Source organism: Lucilia sericata, unplaced genomic scaffold, assembly GCF_015586225.1.
Source record: "Lucilia sericata isolate MDLA Ls3-8-SP2 unplaced genomic scaffold, ASM1558622v1 Contig001556F_arrow, whole genome shotgun sequence".
NCBI lineage: Eukaryota > Metazoa > Arthropoda > Insecta > Diptera > Calliphoridae > Lucilia > Lucilia sericata.
In genome coordinates this window covers 19,020-37,704 of record NW_023995479.1, presented here as the reverse complement: position 1 = coordinate 37,704, position 18,685 = coordinate 19,020, and the positions used below count along the sequence as shown (strand labels likewise).

Sequence of the window (18,685 nt, the reverse complement as noted above, 5' to 3'; positions counted from 1 at the left end):
GAGAATCTGATATTAATCAGATGATATATTGTTCATATTTCTGTTCTATATAATTAGAGCCCTTCTAATGTACATATATATGCATGTGTATGAGCATTTGATTTAGTATGTGTTGAGTTGTGTTATTTTGCTTTTGTTATACCCTGCACCACTTTAGTGGGGTGGGTATATTGGGTTAGTGCTGGTGTTTGTAACGCACAATAATATTCGTTCTTTACATACCTTAAAGTATACCAATCGGCTTAGAATCATTTTCCATGTCCATCCGTCCGTCCGTCTGTCTGTTTGTCTGTCTGTCTGTCTGTTTGTCTGTTTGTCTGTTTGTCTGTCTGTCTGTCTGTCCGTCCATCTGACCTTGTCGCATGTACTAGCGACGAAGCCTATTGAAAATGGACCATTATTTCACCTAGCCCCCATACAACTGAACCCGCCGAATAAGACTTTTAAGTATATAATTATATGTAATATACTCGTATCTCGTCAAAAAAAGCTGCAAAACAAAGTTCTATCCTAGCCTGGATAACCCTGATGATTTCCATAATGATAGGGCCTTATTTGACCCTAGCCCCTATACAAAGCCCTCTTCAAAATATAACTTAAACGTCCACAATTTTATTCAACAATAAATGGCTTAAGTATATCTGATTTAAGGCACAATTCAACTTAAATATTATGAAAGCTAAATCACATTTTATTTTTATAACAGGTGTAGGGTATTATAATGATCGGCCTCGGCCGACTATAATTTCTTACTTTTTTTGTTCATATAATAGATGGATGTAAAAATAAGAACTTAAATTATTATACACTTGTATTTGTATAATTAGAAAAAAAAAAAGTTCATACAAATTAAAACAAGTACCGCATAAAAACATACTAATACATATAGACATACGAACATATTTAAATCTACAGTGAGTGAGAAAATAATCAGAAAAGTAACAAAAAGCGAACCGTATCTGTTAAGACGCTTTCTCAAACAGAAACAAGTAAGAATGTATAGTCGGACATGGTGTTAAAAAGTGGATAAAAGAGAGAAAAATAAGAGATTTTCTAAAAGAGAGGTTATATGGGGTCAGGGGGTTAATATGGGTCTAAGTTTACATGGACACACGGACGGATAGACAGACAGACAGACAGACAGACAGACAGACAGACAGACAGACAGACAGACAGACAGACAGACAGACAGACAGACATACAGACAGACAGACAGACAGACAGACAGACAGACAGTCAGACAGACAGACAGACAGACAGACAGACAGACGAACAGAAAATTAGAGTACTGTAGCAGTATCTGTAAATCAGTCGATATTGTTTAAGTATGAGTAAATATCTTTGTTTATCCTTAAATGTTTCCCACTGTACAGGATACTTATATTAATTTGTGTATGTATGTGCAATTTAAATAACCTTTTCCCTATGTATGTATGTCGTTTCTTGTGTGTGTGTAAGCATTTTCCCAATAGAAACCTGGTTATTTTTCAGCTGTCCCTTGTTGTTTTAATTTCTTTGTTTCTTTTGTTTAATCTACACAACCTTATTTGTTTATGTGTGTTTAAGTTATTTAATGTTCATTTTGTTTCCCTGTATTTCCTGCTCAACAACATATAAGTATTTTTATGTAAGTTTAAGTGTATATGTATATGTCTACTCTAAAGTGTGTAGGTATTTAAACATACGTTTCATTTTTTTGGATTTAAACAAATGACTACATAATTATTTTGGGTATAACAACCCCCACCCACAACCACCTTATAATTGTGTAATACAAGTCTGTTCCTTTCTTTTTTTTTAATTTCTTTACAAAATGTTAATAAAAATAAATTTATTGAAAATGTTTATGTGTGTTTTTTTTTTCTCTATCTCTTCTTTTTATTATATTTTTCCATTTAGGGACTGGCGCTGAGGCTCTTACATCACCATACGCTCCAACACTTAATCCATTGACCAATGGTGCTTATGCTGCTGCAGCTACAGCACCCCTAACGGCATCAGCACTACAGGCAGCCGCCGCAGGAGTAGCTGGCAAACAAATTGAAGGTTAGTTTATATTTGATTTTGTTTCGTTCATTCGTTTTTTTTTCTTGTTGTTGAAAATCTTTTGTTATTTTCATATTTATGAAATGAAAAATATGTTGAGAAAAAAAAACCGTACAGAACAAAATTAAATTAAAATTTTAATAATAATTTTCATACCTGGACCTAAGGGATATGAATTTATTTGATAAATTTTATTTGCAAAAAAGGCTAACATGGTAAATTAATTAAAATTACCAAGGGAATGAAGAGGGGGAATTTTTAAAAAACATATTTAAAGAGTAAAAAATATGAGAAGATTTTAAATTTATCTTTCCCATTGGACTATAGACCAGGCTACAATCTTGACTATATCTTCGCTAACAATTTTCATAACCTTGATTATAGATCAGTCTATAATCTTGACTAATGACAAGTTTATAGACTAATTTATACTATATACTGGCCATAGATCAGTACCTACTCGTGACTATATTTCAGTCTACAGTTTTAACTATAGATCAGTCCATATTCTTAATTACATATATCTTGAATAAAGATCAGTCTTGACTATAGATTACTCAATGGTCTTGACTACATATCACTCTATATTCTTGACTACAGGCCGCTCTATAGCATCGACTATAAACCATATAGTCAGACCGTTAGCTAAAGATTAGTATCAGTCTTGAAAATAGATAAATCTATTGTCTTGACTATAGATCACCCTATAGTCTTGGCTATATATCACTCTATAGTCTTGACTATTGATAAGTGTACAGTTGTGACTATAGATCAAACCATAGTCATGGCATTGGACTGGTTTATAGTGTTGACCATAGATCAGTCTGTAGTTTTGACCATATATCAGTCTATAGTCTTGACTATGGATCAGTTCAGAATCATGACTATAGACCACTCTATAGATCAGACCTTAAGCTGCAGATTAGTTCACAATATAGTCGTGACTAAAAATCACTCTATAATCGCAACTGTAGATCAGACTCTACTTTTACCTATAGATTTGTCTATAGTCTTGACTACAGAGCAGTCTATGGTCTTGACTATAGAACAGTCTATAGTCTTAACTATAGATCAGTCTATAGTCTTGACTATAGATTACTCTATAGTCTTGACTATAGATCAGTCTATAGTCTTGACTATAGATCAGTCTATAGTCTTGACTATAGATCAGACTATAGTCTTGACTATAGATCAGTCTATAGTCTTGACTATAGATCAGTCTATGTATAGTCTTGACTATAGATCAGTCTATAGTCTTGACTATAGATCAGTCTATGTATAGTCTTGACTATAGATCAGTCTATGTATAGTCTTGACTATAGATCAGTCTATAGTCTTGACTATAGATCAGTCTATAGTTTTGACTATAGATCAGTCTATAGTTTTGACCATAGATCAGTCTATAGTCTTGACTATAGATTAGTCTATAGTCTTGACTATAGATTAGTCAATAGTCTTGACTATAGATCAGTCTATAGTCTTGACTATAGATCAGTCTATAGTCATAACTGTAGATCAGTCTATAGTCTTGACTATAGATCAGTCTATAGTCATAACTGTAGATCAGTCTATAGTCTTGACTATAGATTAGTCTGTAGTCTTAACTATAGATTCGTCTATATATTAGTCTATAGTCCGTAGCTTTAACTATAAAGTATGCCATAGCCTTCTCTATAGATCAGTCTATAACTTTACCTAGAGATCATTTTATAGTCTTGACTATAATATCAGTCTATTCTTTTAACTTCAGATCAGTCTATATTCTTTATTAAAAGTCCATACTAAGGTTAATAGGGAGATCTATAATCAAGACCATATATCAGATGAGTCTATAGATAGATATGTGATTGACCAAATATCAATAAAAACTCTTATCTATAGATCAGTCAATAGTAATTTTTCGTTGTATATTGTCTCTACGTAACTACATTCTAAATCTGTCTTAATATTTCTAATCATTTTTTTCTCTATTTTATAGGACCCGAAGGCAGTAATTTATTTATTTACCATCTACCTCAGGAATTCACCGATACTGATCTCGCTTCAACATTTCTACCTTTTGGTAATGTTTTATCTGCCAAAGTATTTATCGATAAACAAACAAATCTGTCCAAATGTTTCGGTTTCGTATCCTACGATAATCCGCTATCAGCCTCCGCTGCCATACAAGCCATGCATGGCTTTCAAATCGGCACAAAACGTTTAAAGGTGCAATTGAAACGTTCTAAAGATGCGGCCAAGCCTTATTAGTTTATAAAAGAACTAAATACTAACAAAGAAAGTATCTATAAAAAAAAAAAAATATTTTAAATATTTAAGTATTTGAAAATTTAAAAAAAAAATATATAAAGTAATTTGAGTGCCTTTAGCCCTTAAAAGATAAAAAAGAAAAAAACATTTACAACCAAAGGACCAATTTTGTTTTTAACAAAAATTTAATTAAAAGAAATACATATTTTTAATAAAATTAATTTTATGAAAAATAAAAAAGAAAATAATAAAATAACAACCCTTTTTATTAAAAACATTTTAAAAAGTAGTAGTAAAACCAAAGAATGTAAACCATTTTTAGCAAAAAAATTAAAAAAAAGAAGAAAAATAATGAAAAACAATAAATATTAATTAAATAAATTAAACAATAAAGTAATAATAAATATATTTAACATAAATACATTTTTAATCATAACAAATATTTTGTGGTATACATGCATAGTTTATTTGTTTGTTTGTTATAATTAATAATTTAAATTAAATTAAATTTGTAATCATATGTATTTTTAATTGTATTTTTACTTACATACAAACATATATTTTATAATATACAATATGAGCATATTTGTGGTCTTTATTAAGAGTATAAATCAAATTGTAATTGTTCTTATTTTGTTTTTTTAATTTTTATTATTATTGTTTTTTTTTTTTTGTTTGTTAGATTTTTAAGTAAAAAGATAATATATAAAAAAAATTAAAATTAATCTAAATGAAATGTTTAAAGCCAAATAGTTAAGTAAAAGTTTTTGTCATAAATATATGTGTGTGCGTGTATTAGGATTAAATTTTAAATGGAACTACAAACCCAATAAACAATATAGACCCAAGAGTAATCTAAAGGCTTAACTATAGAGTAGTCTGTAGTCTTGATTAGTAGTCTACAGTCTTGACTATAGAGTATCGTAGAGTGTTGAATATAGAGTAGTCTACAGTCTTGATTATAGAGTACTTTATAGTCTTGACTATAGCGTAGTCTATAGTCTTGACTATGGAGTAGTCTATAGTCCTGACTATAGAGTAGTCTATAGTCTTAACTATGGAATATTCTATCGTCTTGATTATAGAGTAGTCTATAAGCTTAACTATAAAGTACTCTATAGTCTTGACTATTGAGTAGTCTATAGTCTTGAATATTGGGTAGTCTATAGTCTTGACTATATAGAGTAGTCTATAGTCTTGACTATATAGAGTAGTCTATAGTCTTGACTATAGAGTAGTCTATAGTCTTGACTATAGAGAAGTCTATAGCCTTGACTATAGAGTAGTCTATAGTCTTGACTATAGAGTAGTCTATAGTCTTGACTATAGAGAAGTCTATAGCCTTGACTATAGAGTAGTCTATAGTCTTGACTATAGAGAAGTCTATAGCCTTGACTATAGAGTCGCCTATAGCCTTGACTATAGAGTAGTCTATAGTCTTGACTATAGAGTAGTTTATAGTCTTGACTATAGAGTAGGCTATAGTCTTGACTATAGAGTAGGCTATAGTCTTGACTATAGAGTAGGCTATAGTCTTGACTATAGAGTAGTATATAGTCGTGACTATAGAATAGTCTGTAGTCTTGACTATAGAGTAGTCTATAGTCCTGACTCTATAGTCTTGAATATAGCGTAGTCTATAGTCTTGACTATGGTGTAGTCTATAGTCCTGGCTATAGAGTAGTCTATAGTCTTGACTATGGAGTATTCTATCGTCTTGACAATGGAATAGTCTATCGTCTTAACTATAGAGTAGTCTATAGTCTTGATAAGGTATATATAGTTTCGACTATAGAGTAGTCTATAGTCCTGACTATAGAGTAGTCCATAGTCCTGACTATAGAGTAGTCTATAGTTTCGACTATAGAGTAGTCTATAGTTTTGACTATATAGTAGTCTATAGTCTTGACTATAGAGTAGTCTATAGTCTTGACTATAGAGTAGTCTATAGTCCTGACTATAGAGTAGTCTATAGTCCTGACTATAGAGTAGTCTATAGCCTTGACTATAGAGTAGTCTATAGCCTTGACTATAGAGTAGTATTGACATAGAGTAGTTTATATTCTTGACTATAGAGTAGTATATAGGCCAGACTACCTATAGTCTTACCTACAGAGTAGTATATAGTTCTGACTATATAGTCTGGACTATAGGGTAGCCTATGGTCTTGACTATAGATTAGTCTATAGTCTTGACTATAGAGAGCAGTATAGTCTTGACTATAAAGTAGTCTATAGTCTTGACTATAGTAGTATAGAGTAGTCTATAGTCTATAGTATAGTCTTTAGTCTTAACTATAGAGTAGTACCATAGTATTGACTAAAGGGTAGTCTATAGTCTAGACTATAGAGTAGTAGTAAAGAGTAGTCTATAGTCTAGACTATAGAGTAGTAGTAAAGAGTAGTCTATAGTCTTAATCATAGAGTAGTCTATAGTCTTGACTATGTAGTAGTCTATAGTTTTGACCATATAGTACTATATAGTCCTGGCTATAGGGTACTCTATATACTTAATTATAGAGTAGTCCATAGTCTTGACTATAGAGTAGTCTATAGGCTTGTTAAGGTATCTATAGTTTCGACTATAGAGTAGTCTATAGTTTCGACTATAGAGTAGACTATAGTCTTGACTATAGAGTAGTCTATAGTCTTGACTATAGAGTAGTCTATAGTCTTAACTATAGAGTAGTCTATAGTCTTGACTATAGAGTGGTCTATAGTCTTGACTTTAGAGTAATACTATAGTAGAATGGAGTAGTCTGTAGTCTTCACTATAGGGTAAACTATAATCTTGACTAAAGGGTAGTCAATAGTATTAACTACCAAGAAGTCTATAGTCTTGAAAATTTAGAATGACGTAAAGTATTTTTATGAAAAAAAATTACGGAAAAGCTTTTCGAAATTGTTTATTGGGTTGTTTATTAAACAGAAAACAAAATGTGCAATTAATTTAAACATAAATTTACACATTAAAATGTTATAAATATTCTAATACAAAATTTATAAATTATTAAGTAAAAAAAATTTAAAACATTCTAAAAATTTCCAGCAGGATTTAGAGAAAAAAAGAACAAAATTAAAACAAACAAAAAAAAAACATTAAAATTAAAACACATTTAAAAGGAAATTAAAACAAAAGTTAAATAAAAACCTGAAATGTTTGGAAATTTTTTTTAATAATTTTTATAAAAGAACAAATTCAAAAAATATAAATAATAGTTTGATATAAGCAAGTTTAGCTGGATAAAATTTGATTTAATTTTATTTATGTTAAATTTCAAAACAAAAGGATTCCAAATTAAGTTTTAAGTTTCAAAAAAAATATTAATTTTCAAAGTTTCATTGCCAATTATATAAGTTTGAAAGTACAGATTTCTGAGCTTTAGTTCAATACAAAGTAACATTTCTTGGAATAATTCTGCTGGAAATTTTTCAAAGAAATAACATTGTTTATTATTTTAATATTCTTTAAAAAATAGTATATTATATATAAATTTAAAATTATTATAAAAAAAAACTGAAACATAGTCATATACAAAACATGTATTTTTTAATAAAAAAAATAATTAAATAAAAATATAAAAAATATAAACCCCCAAATAAATTAACACAAAAATTACAAAATAACACACTGTTCAAAGTAGTAAAAAAAGTCTGCATAAATAAAGCCTAAGATTTAAAATTTTTTAAAAATAAACAAAAAACATATAAATATTGCTGTTGAAAAAAAATTAAACTAAAAATAATATAAAATATTTTTTTCTAAAAAAACACATTCTTATATTGAATAATATTACAAAACCTTATAAAATAATTGTTTTTGTTTTTAGTTTTAGTCTAAATGTTGTATTTCTTTAAAAATTTATAAAAAATATATAATAACAAATGTACTTAATTTTTAGTATATTTACTATAATAAATATTTTATTTAGTTTATAGTGGAATTAAATGAAAACAAAATTAAAATTAAACAAAATTATCAACATTATTTAAATTAAACTAAAAGTTTCTAAATTGTAGCAAAAATTATTCTAAATATTGTAAAAGTATAAAACAAATTATAAACAAAATGGAGTAACAAAATCTAAAAAAAACAAACATTTATATTTGAAAATATATATTTACAAATAAATGGGAGTGTATACACAAAAAAAAAATATACGATTTTTTATTTAAAAATGTTTTAAGTTACAAGACTAGCACAAATGGAATAGTTTGTAACTAGTCCCCAGTATAGTCGAAAGTATAGTCCATAAACTTTCACATATAGCAGCTAATAGACTCATCCATAGGCTATTCCATAGTCTATCTAGACAGACTGGTCCAGTATATTGAATAGTCAATAGCCTCGTCAATAGTCTATAGAATGGTCAATAGAGTAGTCCATAGAACAAGTCTAGTCAATAGTTAGTAAAAATATTAGTCAATAGCCTTTAGAATAATCAATAGAGCAGTCCATAGACCTAGTCTAGTCAATAGTCTTGTCAATGGACTAGTCAATAGTATAGTAAATAGATTAGTCAATAGTCTAGTCGTCAGACAAGTCCATAGTTAATAGTCTAGTCAACAATCTGGTCAACAGTCTAGTAAATAGTCTAGTCAATAACCGAGCCTATAAACTAGTAAATATTCTATTCAATAGTCTAGTCAATAGTATCTTCAATAGTCTAGTCAAAACTCAAGTCAATAATGTAATCACTAATTTAGACCATATTCTAGTCAATATTCCAATAAAAAGTCTCGTCAATTGCCAAGTCAATAATCTAGTCAATAATCCAGTAAATAATCTTGTCAATAATCTTGTCAATAGGCCAATCAATAGTTTAATCAATAGCCAAGTCAATAATCCAGTTAGTAGTCTAGTCAATAGTCTAATCAATAATCTAGTCAATAGTCAAGTCAATAGATTAGTCAATAGTCATGTCAATATTCTAGTCAATAGTCTAGTCAATAGTCAAGTCAATATTCAAGTTAAATTAATTAAAAGTCTAGTCAATAGTTTAGTGACTAGACTCTAGTGAATAGTGAATAATCAATAGTCAAGTTAATAATCTAGTCAATAGTCAACTCAATAGTCAAGTCAATAGTCTAGACAATAGTCATATCAGTATTTTAGTCAATATTCTAGTCAATAGTCTAATCAATAGTCTAGTCAATAGTCTAGGCAATAATCTAATCAGTAATTTAGTCAATAGTCTAATCAATAGTCAAGTCAATAATCTGTTCAATAGTCAAGTCAATAGTCATGGCAATATTCTAGTCAATAGTCTAATCAATAATCTAATCAGTAATTTAGTCAATAATCTAGTCAATAGTCTAGTCAAAAGTAAAGTCAATAATTAGTCCATAGTCTAGTCAATATTCTAATAAATAGTCTAGTCAATTGCCAAGTCAATAATCTAGTCAATAGGCAAGTCAATAGTCTAGACAATAGTCATGTCAATATTCTAGTCAATAGTAAAGTCAATAATCTAGTCAATAGTCAAGTCAATTCAATAATTTAGTCAATAGTCTAGTCAATAGTCTAGTCAATAGTCTAGTCAATAGTCTAGTCAATAGTCTAGTCAATAGTCTAGTCAATAATCTAGTCAACAGTCTAATCAATAGTATAGTGAATAGTCAAATAAAAAAAGTCAATAGTAAAGTCAATATTCCTGTCAATAGTCTAATCAATAGTCTAGTCATTATTCAAGTTAAAAATTAATAATCTAGTCAGTAGTCTAGTCAATAGTCTAATCAAGAGTCTAATTAATAGTCAAGTCAATAATCTAGTCAATAGTCAAGTCAATAATGTAGTCAATAGTCATGCCAATATTCTAGTCAATAGTCTAGTCAATAATCTAATAAATAATTTAGTCAATAATCTAGTCAATAGTCTAGGCAACAGTCTAATCAATTGTTTAGTCAATAATCTAGTCAATAGTCTAGGCAACAGTCTAATCAATGGTTTAGTCAACACTCAAGTCAATAGTCAAGTCAATAATCTAGTCAATAATCTAAACACACAAAAACAAAATACACAAGGCAGGCAAACCAACAGACATCCAAACATATGTACATACGAAACGAAATACATAAAGAAACAAAACCAAAATACACAACGTAATGAAACCAACAGAGTCTGTTGAACAGACATCCAAACATACGAAACTGAATACACCAAGAAACAAAAACAATATACACGAGGCAATGAAACACACAGCCATCCAAATATACGAAACTGAATACACCAAGAAACAAAAACAATATACACGAGGCAATGAAACACACAGCCATCCAAACATACGAAACTGAATACACCAAGAAACAAAAACAACATACACATGGCAATGAAACATACAGCCATCCAAACATACGTAACGAAATAATCAAAAAAACAAAAACAAAATACACAACGCAATGAATAAGCAGTGTTGTTGTTGTTTATTTTTTATGAAATTTTCAGAGGTTGTCTCGGATTTTTGCTTATACCTCCGTTGTTTATGGACGGATTTTGCTGATTTTAAATAGGAAACTTCTCGAAAGCATGTCTGATAGAATTATTGAAGATTTGGATCCCGAAGATATCTGGTATCTTCAGAAAACTGATTTCAACAGACAGACAGACAGACGGACATAGCTTAATCGACTATCTATAAGGATTCAGAATATACATACATATATACTTTATAGGGTCGCAAAATTATATTTTGGAAATTACAAACGGAATGACAAACTTATATATACCCTTCTCACGAAGGTGAAGGGTATAATTACGACATACAGAACAATCAAAGGCACAAGTAGCGGGAAAAAGTGCTAGCACTTCGATTCGTGGGCCTTCTAAAAGACATACATATTTACTTATTATAAAGATGCGATACTCATTTCTCTATTTGCTTTGCGCATGAGATATTTCAGGAGGCCTCTTCTAAAAGGATTTGTCCATCAAAATTTTATAGACAAATTTGCTTTATAAAACTTGTATAAGTTCTAATAAATAAGTCAATATGACTATTAATGTAATTTCCTATGAGGACATAGCTTTATATGTATGTATTATAATAGAATAAGCACTCACCTTATTTAACACTTCCCTTTTTCCATGATTTCTTACCGCAAACAACTTCAATTGCTCTTTTTCGTAAAAATTATAAATATGCTTTTACATTTATTTTCACCTTATTTACAGATTTTTCATTTGCTTTTTATATTAATTTTCTATATTTTTATTTAAGCTTTTTAGTAAGCTTTTTATTTATTTTAACAACTTTTATATTTTCTCATTATTTTAGCTTTTTTTTAAAAAAGATCAACATTTGATTTCCTTCACTACATTTGAAAGCTTATTTCCTTTACTAACTATACTTATAAAAGCTTTTTTTTTCTTTTTCGCTTCACACAAACCTTTATTCACTTGCACCTTTACCAACTGTTGCACATGATACATTCTCTGCACAACCATACTAACATACATACATACTTATTTATTAACGACGAATGGCAAAACTAAAGCAACACTGACCGGCACAATACATATTTTATATTTTGCCAAATAATTTTCGAACACTATTTTCACTAATTTACAAGTTACTTTTTAACAACATTTTTACACACAACGATTAAAAAACATTTAAATTTCATATTTATGCAAAAATATTAACAATTTGTTAACTTTTTACCGGATTTATTAATTAATTAAACGACCACTTATCACCAAACAACCGAACACTTGCGAAATTTCTAGAAAACTAAAAGAGAAAAATGCAAGTAATGTAGTTGTTGTTGCTGCTTTCATTATTTGATTTGTACTAAATTGTATGCATATTGTGTTTGTTGTAATTTCATTGTGTTGGGTGGTGGGGGAGAATATTTTAAAGTGCGTACATAGATTAGGAGCACAATGTTAAGTAGAAGAGTTTTTGGTGATGGTCAAACAAAAAAATCGACTTTTTGCGAAAAGTGAAAGTCGACTTTTTTACAAGGTCTTGTAAAAAAGTCGACCATCTTGTAAGAAAGAAGTCTATCTATATCTATCTATCTATCTATCTATCTATCTATCTATATCTATCTATCTATCTATCTATCTATATCTATCTATCTATCTATCTATCTATCTATCTATCTATCTATCTACTATCTATCTATCTATCTATCTATCTATCTATCTATCTATCTATCTATCTATCTATCTATCTATATCTATCTATCTATCTATCTATCTATCTATCTATCTATCTATCTATCTATCTATCTATATCTATCTATCTATCTATCTATCTATCTATCTATCTATCTATCTATCTATCTCATCTATCTATCTATCTATCTATCTATCTATCTATCTATCTATCTATCTATCTATCTATCTATCTATCTATCTATCTATCTATCTATCTATCTATCTATCTATCTATCTATCTATCTATCTATCTATCTATCTATCTATCTATCTATCTATCTATCTATCTATCTATCTATCTATATCTATCTATCTATCTATATCTATCTATCTATCTATATCTATCTATCTATCTATCTATCTATCTATCTATCTATCTATCTATCTATCTCATCTATCTATCTATCTATCTATCTATCTATCTATCTATCTATCTATCTATCTATCTATCTATCTCTATCTATCTATCTATCTATCTATCTATCTATCTATCTATCTATCTATCTATCTATCTATCTATCTATCTATCTATCTATCTATCTATCTATCTATCTATCTATCTATCTATCTATCTATCTATCTCTATCTATCTATCTATCTATCTATCTATCTACTATCTATCTATCTATCTATCTATCTCTATCTATCTATCTATCTATCTATCTATCTATCTATCTATCTATCTATCTATCTATCTATCTATCTATCTATCTATCTATCTATCTATCTATCTATCATCTATCTATCTATCTATCTATCTATCTATCTATCTATCTATCTATCTATCTATCTATCTATCTATCTATCTATCTATCTATCTATCTATCTATCTATCTATCTATCTATCTATCTATCTATCTATCTATCTATCTATCTATCTATATCTATCTATCTATCTATCTATCTATCTATCTTCTATCTATCTATCTATATCTATCTATCTATCTATCTATCTATCTATCTATCTATCTATCTATCTATCTATATCTATCTATCTATCTATCTATCTATCTATCTATCTATCTATCTATCTATCTATCTATCTATCTATCTATCTATCTATCTATCTATCTATCTATCTATCTATCTATCTATCTATCTATCTATCTATCTATATCTATCTATCTATCTATCTATCTATCTATCTATCTATCTATCTATCTATCTATCTATCTATCTATCTATCTATCTATCTATCTATCTATCTATCTATCTATCTATCTATCTATCTATCTATCTATCTATCTATCTATCTATATCTATATCTCTATCTATCTAATCTATCTATCTATCTATCTATCAATTATGTATTTTCATCATTTTATTTGCATTTACATTTTCTTTAATAAATACCACATATAAAACAAAATCCCGACCCTGTCATCATTCCTTTCTTAACATTTTACTAAATATTTACGATTTGACATTCACTTATAAATCTCCTTTATATCTTGTTCTTAATCTATTTACGCACTTTTTATTATCCCCCTCTCTTCAACAAAATAAAATAACAACAAATATATGACATATTGTCTCCACAATTTAGTGCAAATCAAAAAATGACAGCAGCAGCAACAACAACAACATTACTTGCATTTTCTCTTTTAGTTTTCTAGAAATTTCGCAAGTGTTCGGTTGTTTGGTGATTAGTGGTCGTTTAATTACTAAATAACTCCGGTTAAAAGTTAATAAATTGTTAATATTTTTGCGGTTGTTGCTTTAGTTTGGCCATTCGTTGTTAATAAGTCAGAGTTGATGTGCGGGTAGGGGAGTGTGTTAAGTTTAAAAAAATGTTGTTAATAAGAAAAAGAAAAGCTTTTATAAGTTTTGTAAAGAAAAATGAAGAAGTAAAATAATTTAAAATAAGTAAAAGCTTTCAATTGTAATAGTAAAAGGAAATGAGAAGGAAATCAAGTGTAGATCTTTTTGTAAGAAAATAAAGCTAAGAAAATAAAAAAAAAGTTATGAAAGTAAATAAAAAAGCTTTGAAATAAAAGAGAAATATAAAAAATAAATAAAAAGCTAATTAAAAGTTTGTGAATAAGAGGAAACAAAATTGTTGGCGTAAAGAAAAGAAGTGTTAAATAAGGTAAGTGTTTTTTTTTTTTTTAATTAATTATGATTCAAAACATTTAAAAGGGTTAATAAAATTTTGGTAGCATAAAGAAATAAAATTTTTATTAAAATATGAAAAAAAAAATTATAAACAAAAATTCCGAGATTTAGACAAAACAAAGGTAAGCAGCGGGAAAATGTTAGGACTTCGATTTATAGGCCTTCTAAAAGTAATATGTATATACATATTAGAAAGATGCGATACTCATTTCTCTATTTGCTTTTAACGTGAGATATTCCAGGAGGGATTTGCTTCCTCTTTTAACAGGTTTCATGCACATTTATTAAAGGTGTGTGTATGAAATTTTGTATGAAAATTAGCTTTTAAAAATTTTATAAGTTCTAATGAATAAGTCAATATGATTATTAATGTAATTTCCTATGAGGACATTCTACAAATACTTATACTGAAGATCTTCTAATAAGGCCTTAAAGACTTCAACAAAAGAACTTCCAATAGACTTTTATAGGCCTTTTTAAATTCTATCAACATGTAAAATTGAAACGATTTTGAAATGCGTCTGGATGTAATTGTCATTAATCTAGTCAACAGTCCAGTCGATAGATTAGTCAATATTCCAGTCATTATACCAGTGGAGAGACTAATCAATAGGCTAGTCAATAGAATTGTCAATAATCTAGTCAATAAACTGGTCCATTATCTAGACAATACACTAGTTAATACTTTAGTCTATAGATTAATTAATAGTCTAGCCAAAGTCTAGTCAATATTTGTCAGTAATATATTCATTAGAATAATACATACATTTGTTAAAAGTCCAGTCAATAGCCTACTCAATAGTCTAGACAATACTCTAGTCAATATTCATGTCAAAAGTCTAGTGAATAGGCCTGTCATTAGTCAAGTCAATAGAATTGTCAATAATCTAGTCAATCAACTGGTCCATTATATAGTCTATAGACTAGTCTATAGAATAGTCGATGTACTAGTCAATAGCCTAGTCTATGGCTTAGTCAATAGTCTATTCAATAATATAGTCAATAGTCTATAGTCTAGTAAATAATCTAGTCAGTGGTAAAGTCAATATTCTATTGAGTAGTTAAGTCAATAGTATAGTCAATAGTCTAATCGACAGATAAGTCAATAATCTATTCATAAGAATAACAAATCTAACATTTGTCAATAGTCCAGTCAATAGCCTACTCAATAGACTAGTCAATAGTCTAGTCACTAGTCTAGATTATAGTATAGTCAATAGTCTAGTCTATAGTCTTGTCAGCAGTCTAGACAATAGTATAGTCAATCGTCTAGTCGATAGATTAGTCAATAATATATTCATTAGATTAACCCATAGATTTGTCAATAGACCAGTCAATAGTCTACTCAATAGTCTAGTCAATGGTCTAGACAATAGACCAGTCAATAGTCTAGTCAATAGTCTAGACAATAGACCAGTCAATAGCCTAGTCAATAGTCTAGTCAACAGTCTTGTCAATAGTATGGACAATAGTGTAGTCAAACATCTAGTCGATAGATTAGTCAATAATCTATTCATTAGATTTACCCATAGATTTGTCAATAGACCAGTCAATAGTCTACTCAATAGTCTTGACAATCGACCAGTTAATAGTCTAGTCAATAGCCTTGTCAGTAGTCTTGTCAATAGTCTAGTCAATAGTCTAGACAATAGATCACTTAATAGTCTAGTCAATAGTCTTGTCAGTAGTCTAGTCTATAGTCTAGTCAATAGTCTAGACAATAGACCAGTCAATAGTCTAGTTAATAGTCTAGATTATAGTCTAGTCAATAGTCTAGTCGATAGTCTAGGCAATAGTCTTCTCAGTAGTCTAGCCCTAGACCATTTAGTCAATTTGTCTATATATTATTTTATAGAAGAATTCATTGACTAGTGAACAGACATGTCAATCAACTGGTCTATAATAGTACATCGAATAGCCTAACCAAACAGCTAGTTAATATTCTAGTTTATATGTTTGTCAATAGACAAGTCTCAAAACTAGTCAATAGACAAATCTGCGTATTAGTGCTTAGAGTAGAACAAATAATTTGCAAATGCAACAAATTGTTAATCTTACTTTAAAAAAAAAAACTTTTTTTTGTAAATTTATTTCAATTTCTCTAGTTAATACAAATATAAAGCTAAACAACTTCTTAAATTTCCAACATTAAATCTCTCTTATTAATAACATGGTTTATCACTTGTCATAAGAGGAGGCAGCAAACAAAAATTTTGAAAAAAATCCAAATAAATTATAAACATTGAGCAACAAACAAGATTTTTCCATAACCAACTCATAATTCATCCTGTTAGATTGTCTACTCAATAATACTTGTACTTCAAAACAACAGCAGCAGGAGCAAGAGCGGCATAAATGAAATAAAAAAAAAAAAATTATATAAAAAAGTGAATAAAATCTTATATTGCTATAGCAGCATGATGTTGAAGTTGATGCCGATACTTGAATTTATAATACATATTTGCCAGTGGTTGGGTTTAAGGAAGAAATAAAAAAATAAGGAAAATTACTCCTTCAGAAATAAACCCACAATGTTGTTACTTTTCTAACTGTATTGCTGCCATTGTTGTTGTTGTTGTTTTTATTACAATATTTACATTAGAGTTTCTTATAATAAATTTGATTTCCATATAAATAAACTGTCTGTATGGTTGGCTGCTCAACATCCGCCAACTTAAAAGAATCTTATAACCATCCATTTAAACTCTCATATTCATATACTAGATACAACCACTTGGTTACAATCCTACAGTTTTATTGCTAACGGCTTATGTGCTCAATTTTGCATACAATACAAACAAACAATTCAACCATTCATTTGTTCGCTTTTTTTCCATTCTTACTTCATTGAAACCGCCAGTTTGTACGCTCGCCTGCCTGCTTTACCAGCCAAGTAGAGAATGAGGCAACCAGTTGGTAGTTTAGTTTACAGTATTATTCTTCAAGTTACCAACTAACCAAGCATACGAGTCGGTATGGTATTCACTATTCCGAATTACTTTCCGCAGTATCTCCTCTTGCCATACATACAGTGAGGAATAGAAGTTTTCGTACGCCGATTTCAATCTGAGTATGGGATTTCCAATGATTGTTAAGGACTTACTGTTGGCTTTATAAAAATTGTTTATTACTCTAACTAGAAATAATTTTTCGTTCTTTACTTTTCATCCGCACTGTAGAAAATTTCTTTATGATTTCTTTTTTATTTGTTTGTTTTAGTGATTTTTCCATAAAAATGCATTTTACTGCTGCATGTTATGAGAGAGCAACAATAAAAACAACAACAAAATTGAAGAAATAAATACGTTTATATATTTAAATGTGGTTGTAACCAATCTTTAAATCCTTTAGCTACAAACTCAAGCGCCAGCAGCCGTAGAGCAGGAGCAATAGCATTTTATCCTTAAAGTTATAAATCAAAATGTCTGCAGTTAGTTTGTTTGTATGTATATGTGGGTGAGTCAGTGTATGTCGGTGCAATTCAAATGTTGGCGTTAACATATGAAATATGCAAAAGTTTAACCTTTTGATATCCCCACTTCTCTATTTTGCTTTTTTGTAATATACTATACATATGCAAACGAAATTTTAAGTTCAGAGAAGAGTATGTAATTCAAACTTTTAAAATAATCAAAATTAGATAAACATTTAAATAGAACAAAATCTTATGTATGTCCCAAATCGTTCCTTGATGCTTAATTTAGTAATGGCACATTTCTACATAGAAATACAGACGTCTTAGTGATGATCCTTAAGCATTGTTAATAGTGAAGTGTTCAGTATATTCGCTATTGCCTTATATGAACATTTTATGAGATTTATTTTATTTTTTCGATTTGCTTGCTGAATGAATGCTAGCAAGTAACTGCTGCTGGGTTGGTGGTGTACATACGTAGTGCTCTGGTATTTTCAAGATCTTCGTAATAAACATTTTAACAAAAGCACAATCTAGACTTTTTTATGCTAGGTCAAGCTAAATAAGGGGCCTTAAATAAAATCGTTGCTTCCTAAAGGGAGAAGAGCTAGAATAAATCATAAAGAAGAGTTGCTGTCTTTATAATGTAAAAGCTTCCTTTTTTGTTTTAGTAGCAAAATTGATTCAATCGTAATTCAA

General features: G+C 29.0%; 1 protein-coding gene across 1 annotated transcript in view; it reads left to right on the top strand.

The window, feature by feature from the left end:
• Nucleotides 1–5,481, top strand: part of LOC119611897 (CUGBP Elav-like family member 2) — a 34,057-nt gene extending 28,576 nt beyond the window's left edge. Inside the window, exons 4-5 of the mRNA XM_037967605.1 lie at nt 1,900–2,046; nt 4,025–5,481. Of these exons, the coding sequence (XP_037823533.1) occupies nt 1,900–2,046; nt 4,025–4,296 (419 nt within the window). The 3' untranslated portion in view covers nt 4,297–5,481. The remainder of the gene's footprint in view (nt 1–1,899; nt 2,047–4,024) is intronic.
• The last annotated feature ends 13,204 nt before the right edge of the window (nt 5,482–18,685 follow it).